Here is a 26476-nt window from a genome sequence, read left to right on the forward strand (position 1 = left end):
CTCTCACAATCCTCATTTCTCTTTTAAACCACAAAGGAACACTATCTTGCGGTTCCACATTCTCCTTAAATTCCTCAGAGTCCTGTGTCTCATCAAATGTGCCATCATTTCCTTTTGTTTTGTAGTATTTATTGTTTGTTATATCTGGAGGCCATGTTCCTTCCACTGTTAATGTTTCAAAGATTTCTGTTTGAGTTTTCTTCTTCCTGAGATCTTTCGTTGTTTTAGTCTTTTTTTTCCTTATTTCCTCTGATTGTTTACTTTCTGAATCCTACTGTTTGATGATGATTTCCCTGAAGGCTGTACCTCAAAGCCAATCCACAGCTCACCAGCCTAGGGCTCTTCCCCAAGTCACTTTTGGGGTGGCAGGATGATGAGCTTCTCCCCTCAGGCTTAGTGGAGTGCAGCATAAAACCCCTCTCCCCACTTCCCCTCCACACATACGTGGTATCCTGTCCTGTTCCCTTTGCTTCTTAGTTCTCTGGCCTGGCAGTTCAGAGCGTGGCCACCCTGGTGCCACTGGTGTCAGTGGTGATTTTTGTCATTTGGAGTTTGAGTCTCTGAGATTCTGGGATCAGGTGAAAGATGGGGTTGAGCTCTATTTTAACACCAGACATCTGTCTTGCCCTTTTGTTCCTCCTCTTTCCTAAAGAGATCTTCTATAGCACAGTGTGCTGCTGCTGACATTGGCCACCAAGGCCTCAGTAAATTTCCAAAACCTAGAGCCCAGATCTCCAGGGCACTGGAAAGAAGAGTGGTGGTGGTGGTGGTATGGGGTTGGATTTGGTGAACCTACTTTTTACCTTATGCTCCTGACTTAAGCCCACAAACATCACCACACCAACACATAGTACTTCACCATCACCACATATTACTACAGGAAAGAGATTTACTGACCTAACTGGTTCCACTGGTGGGTGCTTTGCTCAGTTGAATCAACTCAAGAGGCTCTCAATGCCAATTCTTGTTGAGTATCCTTCTGCTACAGCTGAGTCGAGCTCCTTTGTTAACCGTTGAATTTGTTTCTAAATAAAACCTAAATTACTAGGGAATTTGTCTGTGTCAGACCCCATCTAGAACAATTATTTGTATTTGTTGAGTGTGTAACCTAAAAGAACTTGTCTCATCTTTCTGTTTCTATAGAGATCTTCTGGGTTGAAGGAAATAATTCAAAGGAGGCTGATGGGAGGAAATCCTCAGATTCTGGTCTTGAAAAAGGACTACTTTTTCCTCTCTGGAGGATACAATGATCCTTTTTGGAAATGGGGATAGGAGCAGCATATCGAACTAAAAGCACACTGTCTGCACCTTGGATTGTTTCTCTTCCACACTTCACTTATTTTCCTATTTGAACATCTTGAGATGAAATGACCATGCCAGGTTTGAAATAGAGGTTCAGGCTACAAGAGCATGAACAGAAATCATGACTGAAGGGTGAAGCAGACAGGTCCCCATCTAGGTAGTTATCGGTAGACTCCATGCCACTGTAAGCACTGTCCAAAATAAACTAATGACCTGCAAATACTATAAATCTTCTAGCTGATGAGCAGGAGGGAGCTTTATTTCTCTACTTTAATCTATGAGCTTGAGATATATCATACACTCAGAGAACATTCCCAACTGTATTGGAAACTTAGGAAGGAGTAGGCACAATGGGAAGAGTTTATATTTCTTTTGCATTTTAATTCCATGTTGTTAAAACTATATGATCACAACATACATACATCTCTGAATGTATAGGTGCCAAGAGACCTGAGAAGGTAAAATATTCCACAGAATATTCCAAAGAACTGAAGATATATATTGTAGATTCCATATTTTAAACATTTGAATGATATTTCATCTTCTAAATTAAAATGGAACCTGCGATTTAGAGGGAAATGATGAATTTAGCAAGGTGCCATGATGGGGGAAAGGGGGGGGACCACCTGGATTTGTTTATACTATCAGTTTGTCAATGTCCAGGTGTGGAAGACCTAGAGGACTAGCTTGCATAGGTCTTCCACATCATTAAAGGGGTCCAGGGATGGGCTGACATGAGGGTGGTGCTACGGAAGGTCTGATTTTGAATGGGGTCTCCCGGGTTGCAGTGATATTGGAAGGGGGTATTTGCTAGGGGAGGGCTAGCCTCGTGTTGGGGCTGCATGGGAAGAGGATTTAGGGGGCTATCTGAGGTCAGTCAGACTGCCCTCGAGGGAGCAGTGGGCGCGTGCCGGGGGCTCGAAGCGCATGCGCGAGGTGGGGCACGCGAGAGTCACGTGCTGAGCGCCTCTTTCTCCCTCCCTCCTCCCCCTCCGGGCCCGGCTGGGTGCTGTGAAGACGCCAAGATGGCGGCGAGCAACTATTACGGTTTCGCGCCCGGTGCCGGCCCGCAGTACAGGTACCTCCCCGCCCCGCCGCCCCTTCTCCCCGCGCCCCTCCAGGAGCGCCGGCCTTCTCCGGGTCCGGCCTTCTGCGTCTCCAGGTCCCGGCGCCTCAGAATGTAGCCGGACCGGAACTGCGGCGTGTGGCGGGGGGGAGCTGGAGGCGGCGCTGCGGGCTCGGGGAGGCTGAGGCTGCCTGGCCCGGCCTGGCTTGGCTCAGTCTGGCCCGGGCCCAGCCGCTCGGTCCTCCTCCCTTCGGGGGCCTTGGGCCGGCTCCGGCCGCAGCAAAGATGGCGGCGGGGGTGGGGGAGTGTTGATGGGGAGGTGTGGGAGGTGCGGGGCCAGAGCTCGGGGTGGGGGGGCGGTGCATAGATAGAGGACGTGCGGGGGGCAGCAGAGTCTAGGATGGGGGTGTAGATAGAGGAGGTGCTGGAGGCAGGATAGATAGAAGGGATGTAGAGAGTAGGCGGGGGGGGCAGGGAGAAGAACACTTAGAGAAGGTTGAGGGGACACGGGAAAGGTAGATAGAAGAGGTTCTGAAGTCAGGATAGATAGAGGGGATGGGGGCATAGCTCAGGATGGGGGAAGCATATATAGAGAATAGGAGGTGCAGAGCTCAAGATGGGAAAGATAGAGGGGGTGCAGGAGGCAAATCCTGGGATGGGGGGAGGGGGGCAGTTCAGGGGATGGTTGGGAGATAGGGGAGAGGAGGGATTGCAGGAGCAGCTCGGGATGGGAGGGGTGGACAGGGAGGATGCTGGAAACAGCGCTGGGGATATGGGAGCTTCTGAGGAGATGGGGAAGAATTGGGGGGCAACGGTGCTGGTGGGGAAGGATAGGAGCTGGAGGTGTATGGGATGCTTTGGGGTTTGGGGAAGTCTGCTGAGGGCTGTGGGCAGAGGTGTGTGGGAGGTAACTGCTAAGATGGAGGGGTAGAACTGGGGCTGTGGGGGTGGAATGGGGGACCAAATATGTAGGTGTGTGGGCATAGCCGGGAATAGGAGTGCAGTTGAAGGATAGGTGAGTGGGATTGTGTGGGAAGCAGAGCTGGGGATTGGGGGGTGCAGCTGAAGGATGGGAAAGGGATGGGAGGGGGCTGGAGTGTGCTGCACATGGAGCATTGGGGGTAATTGTAGGTAAGGGGGGCAGTAGGGAAAAAGAGGTAAGAGGAACTGAGGAGTGTTACGAGTTTGGAATCCTGGGGAATGGAGGAATCTGGGACTAAAGAGATGGGGGCAGGGATCTGTGGGATAATTTGGAGGGTGGTGGGGATGGGGAAGTAAGGGATAAAGAAGGGATCAAGAACCTGCAAGTTGGGGAGCTGGTAGAAGGGCACCCAAGACTTGAGGAAGGAAAGGTGGGGGAATGGGGGAACTAGGGAGATATAGGGCACCAGGAATTTGGGGTACAGCCAGAGAGATGAAAGATCAGGGACCTGACAGAAGAGTGTGAAGAGGGGGCTTACTTGGGGTAGAGTGCGGAAGGGTAAAGGTGGCTAGGAGTTTGGCTGGGTGGACAGTGATTATGAGAAATGGAGGTGGTGGAGGGCAGGGAAACTGAAAACCTGGGCAAGAATGGGAAGTGGAGACAAAGAACTCTGTTGAGAGCAGGTAATTTGGGGAGCTTGATAGGGAAGGGAGGCCCTTCCTAAGGATTAGACAGTTTCTGGAGTATTTCTGCACACTCAAATTTCTCAGCCCTCCCTTAGGAATGGTTGTCATTCTCTCATTTTCAGTACTTGCCTTGGACAAGAGGGAAGGTTTTCTCTTCCCCCCCACCCCCATTTTTGGTTTCCACTGTTTTTCACCAGTAAGCCATACAATTTACTGGTGTCCCTCTCCCCCAACCCCCAGTTTGGATGCTTCACATCTTTGCATTTTTTAGCTTACCGCATACGTATCGGTAGTCCATTCCCAGATGATAGAAATGACTGCTATTGGTTACCAAATACTTTAGGTTCTTGCTCTTTCCGTTATGATCAGTGCAGTACTTGCATGTCTCCACCTCCTGTTTTCGGTGATTGGGATCTGATAGCTGATTAACCCCATCTAGTTTATAACACTCTTTTACAATACCATTTTTCCAACCTTGGGCTTTTTTTTTTTATTTGTTAAGGAAACAGGCTAAACAAACCTGGATTTGGGGACAATAATTCAGAGCAATGTCAGTGTACTTATTTAATATATACAACACTTCAGGAATTATATTTTGCTGCAGCTGCTGTTAACAGATTTTATGAGGAAAACCCTCCTGGCCTTCTGTTTTTCTTGAAACAGATTATTTCATTTTTGATGTTTCACTCACTTTTATTATTATCACAGAGTTATGATCTTTGTTAGTGTGTTTTTTTTTAAAGGAAGTCCACTTGCCCAGTTATGTACCTTGTTAAACAGCAGAGAACTGCGCCTGTGTACTCCAGTCAGATGGTGGGGGGAGGGAGGATGTGCTTAAATTTTGAGCTTTCTATCATAATTACCTGTTAGGGAAAAATGGAGTTTGACTTGTTTTAAGCTGTTTAAAATGATTGCTGAATTTTAGTAAATCTCTTTGAACTAAGGTATTTGTAAAATGTTATTTATTGCAGCTGCATTTTTATGTTCTGATACAGTTGATGAAATGTATCCCTAGCTGTGTATGTGAAAGTACTGTAAATGGAGGGGTGCTAAGAGCAGCAGGATTTTGGGTGTCTTTAAGAGCATCTGTAAGGTGTAGCAACTTGTCATTTGAGAAAGGCATGAATTTTATTCAGAGAAAAGTATGAAGGGAAAATTATGACACACAGAACTTTGGCCTAAGAGAATTAATATATTTTAGATTTCAAAGATATGAAGTAGAATACTATCTTTTAAGTTGTTGCCTGACTTCAGTTTCTTTAAAATGTGGATCTTCCATATTGTATACTTAGTTCAGAAAAAAATATGTATCATGAAAAAGAGAATTTGGTGGCAGATCTTCTTAAGGTATCTCCTTAATTGAAGTATTTTAGCTAGCAGTATTCACAAAGGATATTCTGTAAAGAGTGACAGAATTTTTGACATCCCTTCAGATTGTGCCTGCTCTACTTGTTAGAATATTTCACAGATAGTTGTTTCACTTTTAATAAATAACCACTGATTTGAAACATTTCAGTCACTGATCAGCAAGATCTATTAAACTGAAAGTCATTAAGAAAATCTGAAAATAATTTAGGCAACATAGTTTTAATTACTATCTTGATTTTTTACCTCCTTTGTTTCAACTGTGTTTTAAAATGTCTTATGGGCTTTAGTATTAATACCATAAGCCTTTAGAATTAAAGACTAATTGCATTTTGCAGAGTTTAATTCCACACTGTTTTAAATTGCTATCAAGCACTGGTTTTGGGCTCCAGTGAGTTGGAGAGAGTTGTCATGGCGATCTTATTACAGTTCTGTATGTGCTTAAATCAGTGATCAAAATGTTGTAATGCTAATATGTCATTTTGGAAGCATATTCTATTAGAAGGCAATAAACTATCCACAAAATATATTTTTAAAATTGTTTTGGCCTTGGTGATTTTGGAGATTGGCCCATCTGCTAGCTCTTTTGTGTCATGGGCTTAAATCTGTATATAACCACCGCTATACTTTTATATAATATTTTATTCTAGTAAAGATGACCTTTAGTTTATAGGTCCTTAGTTTAAGAAACTTCATTTCTTTCATATTTGAGGGTAAAAGCTTAATGGTTTAGTTAGTGTCTTATCAGCTGAGTAGCTTAACGCTTTACCCTATTCTTAACCTTTGTGTAATACTAGCTAGTTGAACTCTGAGTTATCAGTGCTGAGTGGTAGTTGTGTGGTAGAAGTTTTCACTAGCAATAAATAGGTAATGAACTCCTGAGGTCTAAGGTAGGTTTTTGTAGCACTCACCCCCAAGTATGCACTTCTACCCTCCCATAGTGAAGAGGTCAATAGCATTTGCAGCTTCGATCACAGCTGATGTTGTCAAGGATCATAGCTGTTCATTCTCTTCCAATGAAGGAACCTCCTTTACTTAAGAAAGGCCTAAGGCAATGTTCTTTACACTGCCATACTGAATGAATCTGCTTTTGTTTTAGTTTGATTAATTCTTATGCTCACCTAGATAGTGGTTTAATATGATGTTTTCCATTGTATTCTCCAAACCTTAAAAATCCTCCCCAGAGCCGGAAGCTGAGGAATATATAGTAGGATGTCATCAGCATAGTAATGATAACCCCAGCCCTGTCTCTCAAAAATCTCTCCCAAAGGCGATATATAGATATTGAAAAGCACCGGAGTCCAAACCGACCTGTGGGGAGCACCACATGCAGTCCCAGTACTGGCAGATGGAAGATCACCTAACAGCACCGATTGTGGGAGCGCTCTGTCAGGTATGACTGAAACCTGTTTAAAAACGGTCCTGGTCATACCCAGCCTGGCCTCCAGGTGGTGCAGTAAGATCCGGTGATCCATTTTATTTGACCCCCCTGGTGACATAGAACACTTCAAAAAGAAAGTCTACCCTGTCCATTGTGGTGAGCCATAGGATAACCACATTTAAGTATAGTTTGGCATTAGTTGCTTGCAGGGGGAAAAGAGATAGACTGCTTTCTGCTATTCCTAAAATTAATGGGGATAAGTACATTTGGTTAAAATATTAAGTTAAATTTTAATTAGGCTTACTAAATTAATTTACCAGATTACCCCTGGCCTTATATTGTAGTGCAGGATCAGTTTGCATTTGAGTTCTGCTTATATTTCCCAAAGGAGGACAATCAGAAAACTGTTGAGAGTTGTTGGCAAGGAAATTCTCCTTGTTTCAGTAGTTTGGGGGTTTTTTGTTTTTTTTTTGAGTCTTTCCCATGCAGACTAAAATTTCTCAGGGATTGAGTCAGTTTGTGTAATTTTTGTAAGAATTTCTCCAAAACTAATTCTCTGGATTGCACCACTCTGAAAATGAAAGCTTAAGTTATTTGTGGAGCACAACTTTTAAAATGAAAGATGTAAGTACATTTTGCTAATATGAAAAATAGAATGGTAAGGCTGGATGGTTTGAAATGTACTTTTTTGGGTTTTTATACCATCAGTTACAGAATCAAATGAAGAGGAATCAAATGGAAATAGAAGGCAGGAAATGGGAAGCCATCTCCCATGAGCTAAAACATTTTACCCAAAGAAAAACATCATCAAGGTTTTTGGGTGCATGAATCTTTTTCGTAAGTTGTATTCTGCATTCAAAATCATGTCTTCTTTGAATTTCAGAAGCCAGGTTTTGAGTTCTCATCCTTATTTTGAATTTTTAACAGGTTTTTTTTTTCTAAACAGTTATCTATGTTCAGAAAGCATGTATAACTTAAAATTAATACAACAAACATATCATTGAAAAGAAAATTTGAAATGCTATTTTAAAGCTTTTTAAAAAAAATTGAGTGAATTTCTAATTTCAGACTTGGTAAATAGGAGTAAATCCTTAATTGGGCTAGATAGTGAGGGGGGAGTGTTAGAAACATATAGAAAAGGTAATTAAAACTACATTTTCAGTCTGTTTAAACTAGTGTTTTTTTTTTGTTGAATTTTTGAAATTTCAAAAACATCCAAAAACTTTTTTACATTAAAGAATAATGCAAATTATATTGCTCACATATTTGTAGAAGAATAAGTAGCTCATAGCCAATAGGAGACCATAATAATATTAATAATATTAATTATGATGCATTTTTTTAGGCTTTTAAGATTTCACTTAAACTTATGATTTAAATGAATTGTTTAAGAATTTCTTACCAAATGAGAAGTCCTCATGTCCAGGATGAAGTAATGCCAAGTTGAATTTTTTTTTTTATCATGGTTCTAATTTATAGGGTCTGTCAAGTAGTTTATTATGGAATCTTTGAATGTTAGCATTGCGTTATCTGAGATAATTCTATCTTAATTTGAACTAAAAATGTCTTTTATAAAACAAAACAGGGTGGGTGTAGGGTTTATTTGTATGTTAAAAGCTTTTTCAATACCTTACTTTTGAAATGTCTGGTATTAAGTTCCTCTTGTCTACCACCAAGAGTTACAGTCCAAATCAATTCAATAAGCATTAAGAGATTATCAAGTACAAAGTATTTTGTTAGGTGCTGGGGATATAAGACAAAAAGAAACAGTCCCTGACCTCAAGGAGCTTTCATTTGACTGGAAACAATAGTACAATTGAGAACCTTGCAGGCAGAGGCAGAATGATGAAGTGGAATCAGTAGACTTAGGCTCCAGGCTCAGCCCTTCCATTAACTAGATGTGTGAACTTGGGCAAGACATTTCATACCCTTCTCTGGGACTTTTTCCCCTCATATGTAAATGAGCATGTTGGACTTGATGGTGTCAAAAATTCCCTTTCAGCTCTAAAATCCTATATGATAATTTAATGGTTTTTTTAATAGTTTGTAGAGTTTTTGTAAGAATAAAGTGTTGGCAGCATGCCAAACAAACTAAACCCTCTTTTCTTCTTTCACTCCCTTGTTCCCCAATCCCCCCACCATGAGATATCTTGAAATAGCCCATTTTGAAGATTAGTGCAATCTCTACAATTTGGGAATATTTTGGATTTGCATATTGTGGTTTTAAGGTTGCCTGAATTATACTCTGCAAATTAAAAAAAAAATTAACGAAATATTCATTTGTGAGTATGTCTATGCTTGGGAATGGAGCAGGAGAATTGTCATCTTTTGTAGGTGTGAGCAGTGGGTATGGGTATACGTTCTTTTCATTTTTAATTTTTTAAGGTAAGTTGGATTTGGAGCATGTACCTTTTTGTTTTTATATTGCTATAATTGAATTCCAAGGCATTTTTCTTTATTATTTACTGAGAATCCCCAAACTGAGAATTGTCATATTTTGTAACTGGGAAATTCATTTCAGAAAATTGGGATTGACCATTGGCTAATTCATCTTTAATTGCTTAAAGGGCAAATGTTTGGGAAAAGAATTAACATTAGTGTTTTATATCATTTGGAAATTAATCTCTTAAATTCTAATGATTTCATCTTAGTTTAGTAGAGTCTTGTGCTAGTTTGATGTTTTTTATAATTAACGAAATGTTCCAGTTGCCTTTCTTGGTTTTTATGCCAAGCTTTAGAGGTCAACATGTTATTGGCTTATTGTAGACACGGCTTTGGAAGTCTTCAGTCCCTTTCGTCATCATGGTTAGTCTTGAGTCTCTGAATGAACCCATTGTACATTTTTATTATCTTGGTTTATAATAATAAAAAGGAATGGTTGTTGTCGACTCTAGTCTTACTGATAATTCTGAAAATTTTCCATTTGTACTACTTAAAAGAAGATGGCACGATGTTTTTTATTCAGCAAAATATGTTCTACACAGACAGTTAATATTTTTTACCAGCATTGTCATTAAACAAGCATTCAGTTGATTTGGACAGCCTCCTGGTGGGCCATAGTGGTATGGCACACATTTTTTCATTATGATTGTAGAAGGGAGGCAGGCTGCAGTTATCCTCACCACCAAATCCTACATAGACCCAGCTCCCTTAGTGATGAATGAGACTTCCATCTCCTGGAAACACTGCCTTAAGCAACACTGCTTATTGATAAGCTGGATGCCTGGCTTTGAGCACATTTCCCTTAGAGCTAGTGTGACCCAGTGTGTGATTTGGAGTTATAGAAATGACTACATTTAAGTTAAAATGGGTGATTGCTTTAAAATAAGAAGGTAAAGTTGTGTTTATCTGACTAGAGGATCAAGGTATTTAGTTAATCAAGTTAATCATGCCTCCTAGTACATTGGACTATTTCTTAAGGTAACGGAGAGATTAACTAGGATTCCTGATCTGAAATTAGTATTTCATAGAGATCATTCCCGAGGCTCTCATTCTTTAAAAAAGAAGAAATGTTCTTGTTGTTTTCTAAGCCTTCTAGAATTGTCAGAATTAACCAAGATGACGTCACGTACTGTGTGAATGGATGTATGTGTATATACTGTGTATTGTAGTTGGAATGTATCTTGTCCTTAACTGCTAATAAAGATTTAAAATATTCTTTCTAATGGATGTCTTCAGTGAATAAAAACATCTTTCATGTCTACATATCTGAAGAGAAATTCATGAAATACTCTTAAGCTATGTACTCCAGTTTCCTACTTTTAAATTACTTATAAGTGGTTGGATTAGATGATCACTAAATATCCTTTCCCACTCTTAGGGTTTGTGATTCTATAATTATGCAAATCTGAATGTTAACTCGCATTTGTGATCTAAGAGAAAAGTTTTACTTTTAGCAAAATTTTCTTGTGGGAATTTTGATTATTTCATTGTTGCCAAAGCACTCGGAAATTTTTCCCCCCTTCGTGTCCCATTTAATACTACTAAAAGTGAACAAGATTTCATTTTCAACTGAGAATGAATTGGATTGTGGGACTGATGATTTTTGTGTTTTCATTTTATTCCTTTCTTCCCTTGGGGAGAATCCTCATGGAGATGGATCTTTCTTCATTGTTTTGAGAGTTAGTTTTGTGTATTGGAAAGAATATTGGACTTCAAGTCAGAAGACCTGGGGTTCCAGTCCTGGATCTGCCACTTGGTAGCTGTGAGACTTTGGGCAAATCACTTCACCACACCTCTGAGTCTGTCTCCTCATCTGTAGAATGGGGATAATACTTGCCTTGCCTACCTCACAGGGTTGTTGTGAGGGAAGTGCTTGATAAATTTTAAAATGCTATACATAAAGGTGAGCTATTATTATTTTAAAAAGAAGTACTGTCAGAAATTTCACTTATTATGATTTAAGAAATAAATATTATTTGCCTTTTTTTCTTGACAAAATGTTTTATAATTTTGTATTAATATTCTTTCAGTGATTCTTTGAAGATTCCATTCAACATATCAGTAATGATTACATGCAAATATAAAGGGACATTATATCCTTCCTCTTGAATGATACCTAAACATTTTATCACCTGAGATAATTACAAATTTTTTTCATTGAAATATGATTCCAGTTGGAATTAAGCATTATGTTTGAAGCTTATGCGGTATTCACATAAATGTCATCATATTTTACATTTAAGACTTTTTGAGGAGCATTGGTTTGGTGAAAAGAACATTGGAGTTGGGAATCAGAAGATCTGGCCAGGTTCTAGTTCTGGTTCTGTCACTGACTTGCTTTGTGATTGACGATAAGGGGAAATACCCCATGGATCTCAGTTTCTCAATCTATAAAAATAAGGGGTCAGAATAAATAAGGTATTGTCCGCCTATAAAGTACTATGATGATTCTCTTAAAATATACAGACAATGTCATGGTTAAAGAAAGAAGTTGGTATCCTGACATAGCGAACCCAGTCAGCAAATTTACCATAACACAAAACTATTAAAGGAAGAGATGCATTGCATGTATTAAAGACTGGTTTTGACCCTAATTGGTAATAAGTTTTAGCACTAATTTCTTTGATAGAGGATTTTCCTTCTCGAAGGTCTAGCCTTTGATGGTATGGATGACTAAGTGGCTATCAGTATTTGCCAGGCTTCTGGAAGGAAAGAACAACAGATGGTTTTAAAGCGATAATTTTAGGCTTCGAATTGTAAAAAGAGTGTTTGTTAACACTAGTAATATTTTGTTAACACTTAAATGCATGAAACACTTAACAGGTTAGTTTAAAAGACGTCAAAGTGGGGGCAGCTAGGTGGCACAATGGATAGAGCACCAGCCCTGGAGGCAGGAGGACCTGATTTCAAATCCGGCCTCAGACACTTGACATTTACTGGCTGTGTGACCCTGGGCAAGTCAGTTAACCCCATTGCCTAGCAAAAACAAAACCAGAAAAAGAAAGGAAAAAAAAGATGTCAAAGGGATAAAGATTCAAAATCATGTTATATATAACTGGATGAACCCATCAGCTAGTTGCATACTCAGATTCTGAAGTCTTAAAATCAGATCTTTGTTTTCATTAAAGCTAAAACTTTTTCTCAGTTAAATGATTTCCCAATAATTTTAAGCAGTTGTTTATTAAGTGCCTACTATATGCAGAGCACTAAGCTAAGTGGTTACAAAGACAATAAAGTACTTGCCCTCGAAGACCTTAAATTTTGAGGAGGTACAACAAATACATAGAAGAGTAAACATTAAATAGACACCATCTACGTATGTGTGTGTATATACATACATACATGTGTGAGTACAAAATATATAAAGTTATATCAGAATTCAAGAGGAAAACATTAGCAACTAGGATCAGCAAAGGCTAACTCTAGGAAATGGCTGAGTTGTGCTTTGAAAGCAAGCTGGGGATTTAGCTGCAAAGAGGAAGCTAGGTGGCACAGTAGATATATCTCTGGGCCTAGAGTTAGAAAGATCAGAGCTCAAATCTAGTTTAAATAACTAGCTGTGTGACAGGACAAGTCACTTAACCTCTGTGCCTCAGTTTCCTCAAGTATAAAATAAATATAATAATAGAACCTCCCTCCCAGGGTTGTGAGGATCTAATGAAATCATATTTGTTAAGCAATTAGCACAATGCCTGGGATCCAGTAGGTGCTTAAGAAATGCTTGTTACCTCCTTCCTTCCCAAAGAGAGAGATTTATATTCCAAGCATGAGGGGCCACCTATTCAAAGACATGATGGTGGAAGGTGAAATATGGGTAGAGAACAGCTGGCAGGCCTATTTAACCAGAACATAAGACTGTGTGAAGGAGAATAATATGAAATAAGTATGGAAATGTAGGTGGAGATGAGATAAAGGTCAACTTTATCCTAGGGGCAATAGTGTCTAGAAGCCCTTAAGATTCTTGAGTGGGAAAAGTGACATGTTCATGTCAGGAATATTAATTTGGCAGTTATGTTAAGGATGGGTCGGATAGAGGAAGAGAATGTAAGCATGGAAGCCAATTAGAATGCTGTTGCAATAGTCTAGGAAAGGTGAGGGTTTGATGTATATTACTAGCTGTGCAAATGGTGGGAAGGGGACAGATGACAGTTGTGAAAGAAGATGTGGTAACTGATTAGATCTGGAGAGAAAGTCTTGAGGGAGAAAAATAGTCAAGGATGATTTCAAGGATGTAAATTTGGAAGTAGAGTGGTGTCTTTCATATGATTAGGAAAATTTGTAAGACGGGATAGATTTGTGGGGAAATGAATCGTTTTGGATGTGATTAGTTTGACATACCGAGGAGGCATACAGTTGGAGATGTCCTGGACATGGTTAATAATAATGATCTGGAGTTCAGAAGAGATTAGGATGGGAAGTGTAAATTTGGGGGTTATATGCATATAGATGATATTTGGACCTATAGATGCTAGTGAAGTTTCCAGGAAGAATGTGTAAAGCAAGAAGAGGGCCCAGGACAGAGCACTGGTGTATGCTCACACTTGATGGTTGGCAGCAGGCTGATAATCAGTAAATATAACTGAAAAGGAATGGTTAGGTAGGAGTACCAAGAGAGCAATGTTAATGGAAACGAAGGGAGGGGAGTGTTCAAGAGGAGACCATTATAAGCAATGCCAAAATCTGCAGAGGGGTCAAGTAAACTGCGGATTACTTAGGATTGTTTATGTGTTTGTTGAAGTCATTGCTAACTTTGAAGAGAGCAGTTTCAGTAAGGTGGGAAGTCAGTTTCCAGATTTAGAGAAGAAAGTGGCAAATGAGGAAATGAAGGCAGTGACTCTAGATGACCCATTCTAGATATTTAGTATGAGTAAAAGGGAAAAAAAAACTTTAGTATAGTATTTGAGGAGATGATACAGTTAAGTGAAGTGTTGTTTTGTTTTTTTTTCTTAGCGATGGGAAGACCTGGCTGTGTTTGTAGTCTTTGGGGAAGGAGCCAGGAGATAAAGAGAGATTGAAAAATATGGGGGCAAGCTCCTGGAGAAAATAGGAAGGAACAGGATCAAGAGTACAAATCAAGAGTTGGCTATGGCAAGGAGAAGGGTCACCTCTACAGCAAAGATGGGAACAAGGGAGAGAATGGTGGCTGATGATGAAGCTTTTTGAGCTATGGAGTATGGAAGAAGGCTTTTAGGGTAGATAGTCTATATTCTTAGCTAAGTAGGTTTGAGAAAAAGGATTGAGAATAATCACTGTGGAGAGTATTATAGGAGTCAGGGAAGAAATAAAGGATTGCTGTGTATCAGTGAGGACCCAGTTGAAGGCAGATAGCAGATCTATTGTAATTCCATTTGGCACAATTAAGTTGCCATCAGATAGAAGGTGAGTTGGGCTTTGGTGTGCTTGGGGCAAGAGTTTCTAAAGTACCTGATAGTGTGTGGTTGTGTTGGCCAACCAAAGGGTCATAATTGAAAAGAAGGGAAGTTCAGCCAAAGCAGAGATGATGAACTATGAGAACAGAGGAGGGTGGGGAGATTGGAGGTCATGGTGAAGATAAAAAATAGGTTAAGAAGGAGTGAGACAGAAAAAGATTGAGAAATAGGTTTATAAATGCTCATTTTGTGAAGTTAGAACAAAGCAGAATGGTTTGGTGAGTGATTTTATGTCAAAACAATTGTTTGAAACCATTATATCTAAAATTACTAGAATATTTATTCTTTGTTAGTACATCCTTTCAACAATAGCAGCCCTTTGTGTCCAAAGGCTTGGTTTTTTTATTTTTGGCCATTCTTTACCACTAAATGTATCTCAAAACCATAAATATATATTTAGTGGTGGCCTCTCAGTAGTTATTTCCATTTCTTGTTGAGGTATTATGTACTTGCAAAATTTTTCATATGACTAGAATTCTTAAATTATGTGGAGATAAAAATCTTATTATCCTCCAAGAGTCTATTAAAAACATTTTTTAAAAAAATTCTGCACCTAGGAATAGATGACGCAAATTAAGAAAAGTTTGCATACAAAGTTAAAAGATTAAAAAGTTATTTACTCTTAAGTAATAACCTTATTACTCTTAAGATCAAGTTGATCTACTAGAGTAGGAGTGTTAGGTTAGTTTCACGTGAATAATAAGGGCGTCCTCTATTCATTAACTCCTCGTTTTCCCTATTTGGCCCAATCTCACATGATAATACCAGTAGATAATTTTTAAAGTTTGACAGCTTTCTAAGAGTTGTAGGTAAAACTATGTGACCACAACGAAGTTGGGAGTGATCCCATCATTTAGCCATCTTTCTTAACAACCAAGTTCTTCAAGAGCCACGGAGTTGTGTTTTACTGTCAACTAGGTGGCAAAGTGGATAGAGTGCTGGGCCTGGAGCCAGAAGTCCTCAACACTAGCTGTGTGACCCTGGGCAAGTCACTTCACTTCTATCTGCCTTAGTTTCTTCAATTGTAAAATGGGGATAATAAAAGCATCTATCTCCCAGGACTTTTGTGAGGATCAAATGATATATTTGTAGGATTTTAGCCCAGTATGTGGTACGTTGTTGCCATTTAATAAGTCCCTTCCTCCCTTCTTTCCTTCCTCCCTTCCTTTTCCCCATCTACCCCCAGCTGCTGTCCCCCAATGCCTTATATTTATCATTTATTTATTCTATATGTATTCAGTATATACTTTTTTGGGGGGGGGAGGAGGCAGTGGGGTTAAGTGACTTGCCCAGGGTCACACAGCTAGTAAGTGTTATGTGTCTGAGGCTGGATTTGAACTAAAGTACTCCTGAATCCAGGCCTGATGCTCTATGCACTGTGCCACCTAGCTGTCCCTAGTATATACTTTTAAATGTACTGTCTAATGGAATATAAATTCCTTGAGAGTAGGAATTGCTTCATTCATTATATTTATATACACAATGCCTGGCACAGAGTAGGCGCTTAATAAGTGCTTGTTAATTATGTTTGGCTCTTCAGTCGACTGCCTATCATTCTACAAGTCACAAAATCATACCAGTTCTTCCTGCCCAGTGACTCCTATCTTTTGAACCTCACTATTACAGTCAAGCCAATTCAGATCCCAGTCTTCTGCTTTTTATTATTATTTTTTTTAATATGGGTATTAGAGGTAGGGTAGATAGTCGGTATTGTGGACAGTACTGACATAAGTGGTTACAAAGACAATGAAGTACTTGCCCTCGAAGACCTTACATTTTGAGGAGGTACAACATATACACAGAAAAGTAAACATTAAATAAACACTGGCAATACCTTCTCTGGTCACTACTTAGGTATCATTTTGGAAAGGTCATCCATTTCCTTAGGTGTAATTAGTAAGCATTTATTAAGTAGTTAATATGTGCCACTGTGCTGACTATTCATGGTATCCTTAAAATCCTTCAGATGTTCTCTTTGTGTCTGCGACTAGGCATTTGAGTTTAACTTTACCAAATGTCTGCATACTGTCCTTCTGATGTGATCTCTGCTTGCCAGCTCCTTCTAGTCAATTCTGAGAAATTTACTGTATTTCCACAATTTTTGTATTTGTATTGTGCCAGTTGTATTGGTCATGTATTCTCCTTTTAGTCAAAAATTAAAATTTGACTACTGCATCCTTGAAGCCTTGTAGGACCAACATGAAGCTGAGGTGCCAAGTTGACATTCCATTAGTTAAACTGAGAGTACTAAAAGCTTGTAAGTATGTAAATATTTTTCACTCATAGCTTATGTTCTTGCTAGAATAAATTGCAAGTGTTCACTTTTTTGGGTTAGAAAGTATTGCTTAAGGTCCAATTGTCTGCAGAGCTTTGTCTTAATTGCTTGTAAATTCCTTGATATGAAGGGATGTATGTGTTTGACTCATTTATGATATTAATAGCTGAAAGAATAATCATATTTTATGATGACATTAACGGTGATGTTATTTCCAGGGCCATGATAACTTACACTTACATAAAACTTTGCAGTTGACAAAACACATTTAGGGCAAAGATGGCTTAGACCCAAATGGTCTAGTAGGAATCTGATTAATTATAGACATGAATCCATGAATTTCAGACTAGGAAGGGACTTCAAAGGTGCTCAAAGTAGGAGTCTTCTCTACAACATCTCTGAGAAATAGTTATCCAACTCCCATTTTCAGTTCTCTAGTAGCAGGGAACACATTATTTTACAAGGGAGCCCATTCTACTTTTAGAGTGATTATCAGGAAGTTTTCCCTTATATTGAGCCCAAATCTGCCTGTGCTTTCTGGTTGATGGATTGCCTGTGCAATTTCCCTCTGTTATTTCTAGTTCTGGGACCAAGCCAAGCAATTTTACTGTCACTTTAGTATGATAGCAGTTAGATACTTGAAGGCAACTATCATATACTTCTTGAGGCTTCTTTTAGGTAAACATTCCAAATTTTGTCACTTTTTTCCAATATAGGAAGGACTTCAAGTTCCTTCAGCATTCTGATATCCCTTTTCTAGATGAATTCCTACTTTTCATCCAGTTTTATGTTAAAAATGAAGTCTTGACCGTCTAAAAGAGAAAGTGAAGAGTTCGAGGGAATACCTCTTCACATTCCAGAATGATGAGCAGCAATCAGGAGTGTGCTGGAGCCAACTTAAAACTGGCTTGAGCCAATTGTTAAATTTTTAGTGTGAGCATTTAGAAATTAGCAAATGCTACAAGTGAGGGCTTGAGCTTGATTTTTGTTTGTTGATGATCTAAGAGACTTAAGTGATAGAGAAAATGTTAATGCAAATTAAACTTAAAAGTGTGTTGTATGTAAATTTTTTTTTTCCTGGAGAGCCTGGTGTTAAATGTTTACCAACATGCCCCTGGAATGAAATATATTTCTTTTAAAAAATGCAAATAGAACTGATGTGGCAGAGGTAAAGTTTGACCAGTGTCAAGAAGTTGGAGAGTATAAGAATGTCTGTACATTTGAAGCTAAAAAACAAAAATGATATTTTTTTTCTGGTTAGGAGAAAGCTAGGTGCTCTTTGAGAAGGAAGTAACTGCCTTTATTTTGAGAAATAAAATAGGTCCATGGGTGCTTTCAGGCTAGATATCATTCAATAAAAGTCAAAGGCAGAAGAGAGGAGTGATTGGTAACGACATGCTCAAGGGGTACTGAGGCAGTTTTTGGTAGATCCAGTAACAGTAAGGAAATACGCTTTTTTCTCATGGCATGTGTTCAAGCCACAACAGAGAACCTTCCAAGATTTGTCAAAATGTATGACTGTTCTGGTGATTCCTATGGGGACAACTGATACTTCCAGAAGGAACCTGGAGAGCATTGCCAGAAGTTAAGAAATCCTGGTTAGGAAACTGAAGACAGGAGGGGCGCAATTCAGAAATGAAAAACTGATCTGAAATGTGACCCGATGGGTGAGATCGTAAGATGATAGCTCTAGACTTGAAAGGAAGCTCAGATGCCAGCTGGTATGACTTTTCCATTTCACAGATGGAGAAACTGAGGCCTAAGGTAGGTGGAGTTACTTGCCCAAGCTGGCAGTTGTTATAGGTGTGATAGTAGCTTATAGTACTGGAATAACAGGCTCCTGCCAAGGGATAGAACATACCTAACAATGACTGGTAAGGATGTACTAGTGTCTTGCAAATCCGGTAAAAAAGGCCTTAATAAACCAAAAAGGAGGAAGGAGAGAGAACATTGACATATATCTGTATTTATATCTGTATCTACCAAGTTAGATACCGTAGAGAATAGTTTCAGAAGAAAAAAGGCTGGTAGTTGAAGACTAGTAGTAAAACCTGTGATCCCAAATGTATTTATGTATGTATTTATGTATTTATGCAGATACCTAGAATATAAATGCCAAATGGGAAGAACTGGAAGTCTTGATGCAAAGACTCAAATTGGACCTTATAGGTATAATTGAAACTTCATGGTATAACAACTATGTTTGGAAAATTTACCTTATTCAGAAGTACAGGATATAGATCAAAGACAGAAAGAAAGGACCTATGTGTACAAAATATTTCTAGTGGCACTTTTTTGTTGTAGGAATGAATGGGAAACAGTGGATGCCTATCATTTGGGCAGTAGTTGAGCAAATTATGGTACGTGAATGTAATGGAATATTATTGTGTCATAGGAAATTACAGAAGACATGAATTCGGAGCAACCTGGGAAGACTTGTATGAATAGAGTAAAATGAGCAGAAACAAGACAACAATTTATAACATAACTGTAATAATGTAAAGGAAACCAACTTTGAAAGACTTAAGAACTAAGTACTTACGACTTAAGAACTAAGAACCGATAAACTCCAGAAGACTAATGATGAAGCATGCTTCCTGTGTCTTGATAGGTGATGAATTAGAGATGCTGAATAAGGCATACAGTTTCAGGCAATGTGTGAAATTGTTTTGCTTGATTATACTTACTCGTTACAAGGAGGAATTTTATTCAAGAAGGGGAAAGAAGTAGAGACTAATTAAATTATAATGATGCAAAAAATAAGAAGTATCAATGAAACATAAAAAATATACACAGAAGAGAGCAGGAGTTTCACAGATCAACAGGACAATGTTGGTACTGTTGTGTTAAATCTAATTTGTGTTTTAAAAACCATACTGTATGTAATAGAATCTCATACTATCATATATAATCCTCTTTCTCTTTGACAATGGAAATTCATGTTTGTTAAATTCATAATGCAAAAATTATTTTTAAAACCCCAAAGAAACAATAGGTAAAAGTTGAGGGTAGGGGTAAGGTAGTATTGTCTATTAAGATACACTCAGATTCTTTAGTACAAGGGATGGCTCTCTGGGTCAGGTGCGGAGAGCAGGAAGTTGGAAAGACATGGGGAAATGTAGGTTATGTAAAAGCAAAACATATTAGAATTTAATTTTTGAAAAATAATATGTATTTGTAAGAAAATATAGGAACCAAAAGGGGAAACATATTGTATTCGGGTGAAGTATTAGGGTGAAGATACATGGAAGGAGAAAGAGAAGTGATTTTGTTATTGGAATAAATTATAGACCACCTAGACAGGAAGAAGAAATGGATGAAAAATTTGAGAAACAGTTAATGTGCCCAGCAAAGAGGATGAAATACTACTAATGGGGGACTTTGATTATCCAATACATCTGGCAAAAACAGAGTAGCTAATCCTTTCTTGATTAACTTTATCCTTCAAGACACAGAGGAATCAGTAAAGGGGAAATGTGAGCTCCTTGAAGGCATAGACTTTCTGTCTTTTTTTTTTCCTCTAGTACTTAGCACAGTGTGTCATGTAGTAAATACAATATATGCTTTCTGGTTGATGGATTGACAGAAGACACTGGCCTCTGGGATAGAAATGATAGGAACTTTGGAGTTTGTGTAAAGAAAGGAATGCTAGGCATAATATTGACACATACCCTGGGCTTTGGGAGAGTAGATTTCAAAAGGTTCAAAGAAGTGTTAGGAAGAAACTCTGGACTAAAATTCTGTAGAAGTCAGCCCAGGAAGGGAAAACTGGAATTATGAAGACAGTATAACTTCCCAATGAAGAGGAAAAATGGGATTTATCTGAAGAGTACAATGTAGCTACACAAGGAACTTACCAACCAGGGTAGATTTTTAAAAGAAATATGCAGAAGATGGAATCAAGGCCAAGTAACAGAGAACGAATATGGAACAGTCCTGTAAAAATGTCATGAATGCTGATACTCAGTGGGTTGAGACTGGTAAGGGAAGCTAAGTTTTTCTGAACAACAACAACAACAACAATAACATTCAGAAAGAAAAACTGCATTGAAGTAAAGAGGAGAACCAAAAAAGGACTAAAACACATACTTGGGGTGATAACCAACACCAGAGATAAGACCAGCTGCTTAATTCTTATCTTCTGTTTTTTTTTTCCCTTGGCCTTGTCCTGGAAAGGACAGAACAAAAATAGATTCATCTGGAATTGATACCCAATATACATAAGAAGATGGCAAGATACTACCTATTGTTAAGATAGTACCCTTGCTGAATTCAAGTCATTTGATAAAGAACTGTAACTAGGAGATGTGATTGCTGAGACACTAACAGTGATATTTAAATGATTGTTGAAAAGAAGAAAGGTACCATAGAATTAGAAAAAGAGAAAATGTTCAAATTTTCAAAAAAGGAAAGAATCTATAAACTACATAAGTCACTGAGCTTGAAGTTGGTTCCTGGAAGAATTCTAAAATATTAAGAAATACTGATGAACATCTAGAAAAGAAAGTAATCACAAAAAAACCCCAATCTAAACCAAACCCCCAAAAACTCAAAAATTTGATTTTATTGAGAACAGGTCATGCCAGACTAAACTTATTTTTTGAAAGGTCTTTGAAAACTGGTTGATCATAGAAATTCTAAAGATGTAATTTATCTGAAGTTTTAGCGGATCATTTGACAAGGTCTCTTATGATATTCTTGGGGAGAAGATGGAAAGATGTGGGCTAGATGAAAGTACTTGAATTTGGAATTAGGTGAATACCTTCCTTCTTTCCTTCCTTCTCTCCCTGTCTTCCACCATGTCCAAAGGCAATAAGAAACATAATTGCATGGGACATTTGATTAGCAGTGCTTCAGTACACTTTCTTAATAAGGTTTGCAAGACACTATACATATTTTATTTGATCCTCACAATAGTCCTCTGAGGAAGATACTATTGACTCTATTTATTTTTAAATTTAAATTTAATTTTTTAGTGGATAAATATCCATTTTCTCTCTCTGTCCCACCTTCCCCATTAGAATAAAAGAAAAAATCCTTGTAACAAACATGCATAGTCAATGAAAGTAAATTCCCACCCTGTTCAGGTCCAAAAATGTCAGAGGGTGAGAGTAACTTTATCATTAAGTTTTCTGGGTTTGTGGTTGGTCATTACATTGATCAGACCAGAGTTCTTAAAAGGCTTTCAAAATTGTTCACCTTTACAATGCAATTATTGCATAAATTGTTCTGGCTTCTGCTCACTTTACCTTGTATTAGTTCATACAAATCTCAAATGTCTCTGAAAGTGTCTCATCATTTCTTATAGCTCAGTAGCATTTATTACATTCATATATCACAGTTTGTTCAGCCATTCCTCCAATTAATGGGCATTCCCTTAATTTCTAGTTCTTTGCTGCTATGAGAAGAGCAGCTCTATTTCCACTTCCTCTTTCTTGTATCTCTTAGATCTAAGCTTAATATTGGTATTTCTGGGTCAAAGGATATGTGTAGTTTCGTAACTTTTTGGACATAATTGTAAAGAACTGTACCACTTCACAGCCTCATCAACAACATATTAATGTTCCTATTTTCCTGATGGCCTTTCAGTATTTGTTATTTCCCCCCTTTTTTTTTTCATCTTTGCCCATCTGATGGATGTGAGGTTGAATATTGTTGTTGTTCAATCATGTCTGACTTTTCATAACCTCATGGAGCACAGCCTGCCAGGTCCTGTCCTTCACTATCTCTCTTCCCCTAAGTAGATATCCTCCCTTAAAAGTTTCTACTTTAGCAGCATCTCTCCTGTATGTCCCTTTCTCTCTACTCACATATTTACCATCCTAGTTCTGGCCCTTATTACCTTTCATGTGGATTTGCAATGATCTAAAGATATGTCTCCTTCTTCAACTTTCTCACCATTCTAATCCCATCTTCCACTTAGTTGTCAAGATGATTTTTTAAAGTGTAGATAAACCTTCCTCCCCTTCTCCACCAGTGTGCTCCAGTGAGTCACTTTTACTGCAAGAATAAAAATTTAAAATCCTTTTGGGATTTAAAGCTCTTCATAAACTAGTCCCTTTTATACTTTTCTAATTTTTGTACATTTACTTTCCTCCATGTGCTCTGTAGTACAGTTCTGCAGGCCAGCTACACAGGTCTTGATGTACAATACAAGATTCCATCTCTTCTCTTTGTGCCTTTATATTAACTGCCTCCCATGCCTGGAATGCTCTGACCTCTGACCTCTACCTCTTAGCCTACCTGATTTCTTTCAGGATTCAGCTCAGATCCTATGTTTTGCAGGAGGCCTTTTCCAGTCCCTCCAGCTGTTATGCCTTACCCTCTGGAATTACCTTTCATATACTCTCTAAATTTTGTATGTACCTAGGTATATAAATGCTATCTCACTCATTAGAATGTGACCTGCTTGAGGGCAGGGACTATTCTATTTTTGTCTTTGCATCTGCAGAGCATAATACAGTGGCTGGCACATAAGAGCTTAATAAATGTTTGTGATTGATTCTTACCATTTATAATGCTTAGCCAGGATTCTGGTCTTGAGGACTTGCACCTTAATGCAACATATGTGTGTATATGCATATATGTGTGTGTATTTGTATGCATATGTGTATATGTATGTGCATGTGTGTGTGTATGTATGCATGCTTGCACATCCAAGGGTGTATGTTCAGGTTTCCCTCTTGGTTTTAGTGATCTACAAGTACCTGAGCGCCTCGAGAGTGGCAGTGTGTTACAGTGGAAAGAATTTTGACTCTGTAAGTCATAGGCTGTGGGTTCAAATCCTGCTTCTGATACTATCTGTGTGACCATGGCCACTTAAATTCCCTGGACCTCAGTCTTCTGTAAGAAAGGGGTTTGGGCTAGATAGCCTCTGAGGGTCCTTCTAGCTCCAGAGCTCTGATCCTTTGAACTCTTTGATTTTTGTTTTTGTATCCTCATTGTTCAGCTCTAGGCCTTGTACTTAGTGAGACTCTTTAAAGTGTTTATTGAAGTGGAATGAATTATTTCTACCCATACATGTCAGAGTAAAGGTCTCTTCCCCTTTCTTTAGGATGGAACTCCAGGCTGCACTTTGGTTTCTTCAAATATTGAGACCTTGGGGCAGCTAGGTGGTGCAGTGGATAGAGCACCGGCCCTGAAGTCAGGAGGACCTGAGTTCAAATCTGGCCTCAGACCAAACACTTGACACTTAACTAGCTGTGTGACCCTGGGCAAGTCACTTAACCCCAATTGCCTAGAAATTAAAAAAAAAAAACCAACAAATATCGAGCCTTTAATGAAATTTATTTGAGTCTCAGGTCAAGCATCACTGCGTAGGAAAACTTTTTCTTGCAACCCCTGTCAGTGCTCTCTCCTTAAATCATTTTTATTGACTTATGTTTGTACATGTTGTATAACTCAGCAGAATATAAAAACTTTGACAACAGGTTCTAGTTTTCATTTTTCTCTTTGTATCCCCCAGCACAGTACTTTGTAAACAGTAGGCATTCACTCAGCATGTACTTACTGTATTGGATTGTTGAGTTAGCAGTCTACAGTCAACCATACCTCTAGTTCAGCCCCTTCTTGTGTACCTGGACTATTATTGTGACAGGTTTCTTGTTGTTGGCTCAGCTTCTTATCCCTTTTCTTTACAATTCATCCTCTGTATAGCTACTAAAAGAATCTTTCTCAAGCACTGGTCTGACCATGTTACTCCTCTCCTCAAAAATATTCAAGGACCTTTATGAAAAAATGGCTTCCTCAGCCTGGCAGTTAAGATTCTTTATGATCTGGCCCCAACCTCCCTTTCCAGCATTATTTCACATTATTCCCCTTTACTCACTCTGTATTCCAGCCATATTGTTCCTGATCCTGAGAATCCATCACTGAACTCCACGTATTGGCATGTGCTGTCTCCCTTGCCTGAAGTATACTCCCTCCTCTTGTAAAGCTATCATAATCCTTATCTTCAAGGCTCTACTCGGGTTCTTTCTTCTCATTGAAACCTTTCCTTTTTGGTACTGTGCTCTTCTTGCGTATATTATCTTGCATTTACTTTAAATGGACAATTTGTATTCACTCATTGGAAGGTAAGCCTCTTGAAGATAGAGACTCCTTTTGTTTTTGTATTCCCAGTTTCTAGCACAATTACACATATTGATACTTAATAAATGTTTAATTATAATGGTAATTCATCCTTTTCAAAGTAACCAAAACATGATTTTAGTTCTTAAAATACAGCACTGAGAGAAGCCAGTTTTATTCTTCTCATCTCTGATTCCATCTTAACTTCTGAGGGGAGTGCTCTCTTTAGATTTATCTGGCCATTTCTCTCTCTCTCTCTCTCTGTGTCTCTGTCTCTTTCTCTCTCTCTCTGTTTCTGTCTCTGTCTTCCCCCTCTTTCCGTTTTGGGATCCAGTTCTCTGATGTTTTTTTCTTATCTATTTTTAGGGAGGAAAATAAGAGAAAGACTTTGGTAAGGCCTAGGCAACATGGGGAGGATAGATGAGATATGATTGCAATCTTTAAGCTTGTTCATGTAGAAGACAAGTTAAGAGACTTGTTCTTGGTTCCAGATTTTACAACTGGGAGAAAGGTGGGGGAAGTTATTAATAGATCTTGAATCGATGTGAGGAAACATTTCATAAAATTAGGGAGCTGTTTGTAGGAGGATTGGATTAACTCGGTAAATAGAAGGCTCCCCCTCCCTGTCTTCAGGTGACAATAGATATATTCATAATCCTTCAGATGACTAGAAACATGGAATTTTAAAAAATTCCTAAGCAAGAACATGTAATTGTTGTGAACCATCTTGCTGGGATCATTAGTCTAAACTCAGAGACTCATTGGCGTCTCTGGAACTGGTCTAGAAGTAAATTAGACTTTAAAGCAATTCTGATTTGTGGCCGCTTAGGATGGACAAAAATGGTCCAGATTTAAATTTAGATTAAATTAATTAATTTTTAATTTTAATTAGATGAAAATTCTTGGGATCCATCCCAAATCAACCATGTAAGAATGATCTGGTTTTTATTTGGGGTAGAACATCTGATCTATGTTCTTGTTCAACTATGTAATACCCAAGTCAACTTTTGAGATTTTTGTTGATGTGACAATTTATTTTTACATTGCCCCACTATGAAATCTGTCTGATGAGTCCAGTTAACTATTTAAGATATTTGTAATATGCTTTAAATTTTCTAACAGTTTTTAGAAATTTATAGGTAAGGGAAGTTGAAGTATTTATTGTATGGCAGACTCCCTCTAAAGATAACATTTGAAAAGTAGAAATGATGACAATGTATTTAATTTGTTTTGTGGTCTCTTTAAAGCCCTGGAATTGTTGGTAGAACGCTTGCCTCTGATATCAGTGACTAGTAAATTAACCATATGGGTGTTATGCAGTAGTTGAATGACTGAACTCAGTAATGATTCAATGGATTAATGTCAGACACCTCAGGGATCTTTGCCTTGTTTTCTTTGACATTTTAATCAATAATTTGCATGAAGGCATAGCTGTCCTAGATTTTTAGATGACAGAAAGCTAGGAAGGATAGCAAATATATTTCCAGAATTGGGATCCAGTAAAATCTCAATGCACTGGATAGATGGGGCTAAATCTA

At 38.5% G+C, this 26476-nt stretch overlaps 1 protein-coding gene across 1 annotated transcript in view; it reads left to right on the forward strand.

The window, feature by feature from the left end:
• Nucleotides 1-2144: 2144 nt before the first annotated feature.
• Nucleotides 2145-26476, forward strand: part of ZFR2 (zinc finger RNA binding protein 2) — a 139768-nt gene continuing 115436 nt past the window's right edge. The window contains exon 1 of the mRNA XM_027851298.1: nt 2145-2380. Coding sequence (XP_027707099.1) covers nt 2145-2380 — 236 coding nt within the window. The remainder of the gene's footprint in view (nt 2381-26476) is intronic.

The sequence above is a fragment of the Vombatus ursinus genome, unplaced genomic scaffold, assembly GCF_900497805.2.
Source record: "Vombatus ursinus unplaced genomic scaffold, bare-nosed wombat genome assembly UNPS02009173.1, whole genome shotgun sequence".
Taxonomy (NCBI): domain Eukaryota; kingdom Metazoa; phylum Chordata; class Mammalia; order Diprotodontia; family Vombatidae; genus Vombatus; species Vombatus ursinus.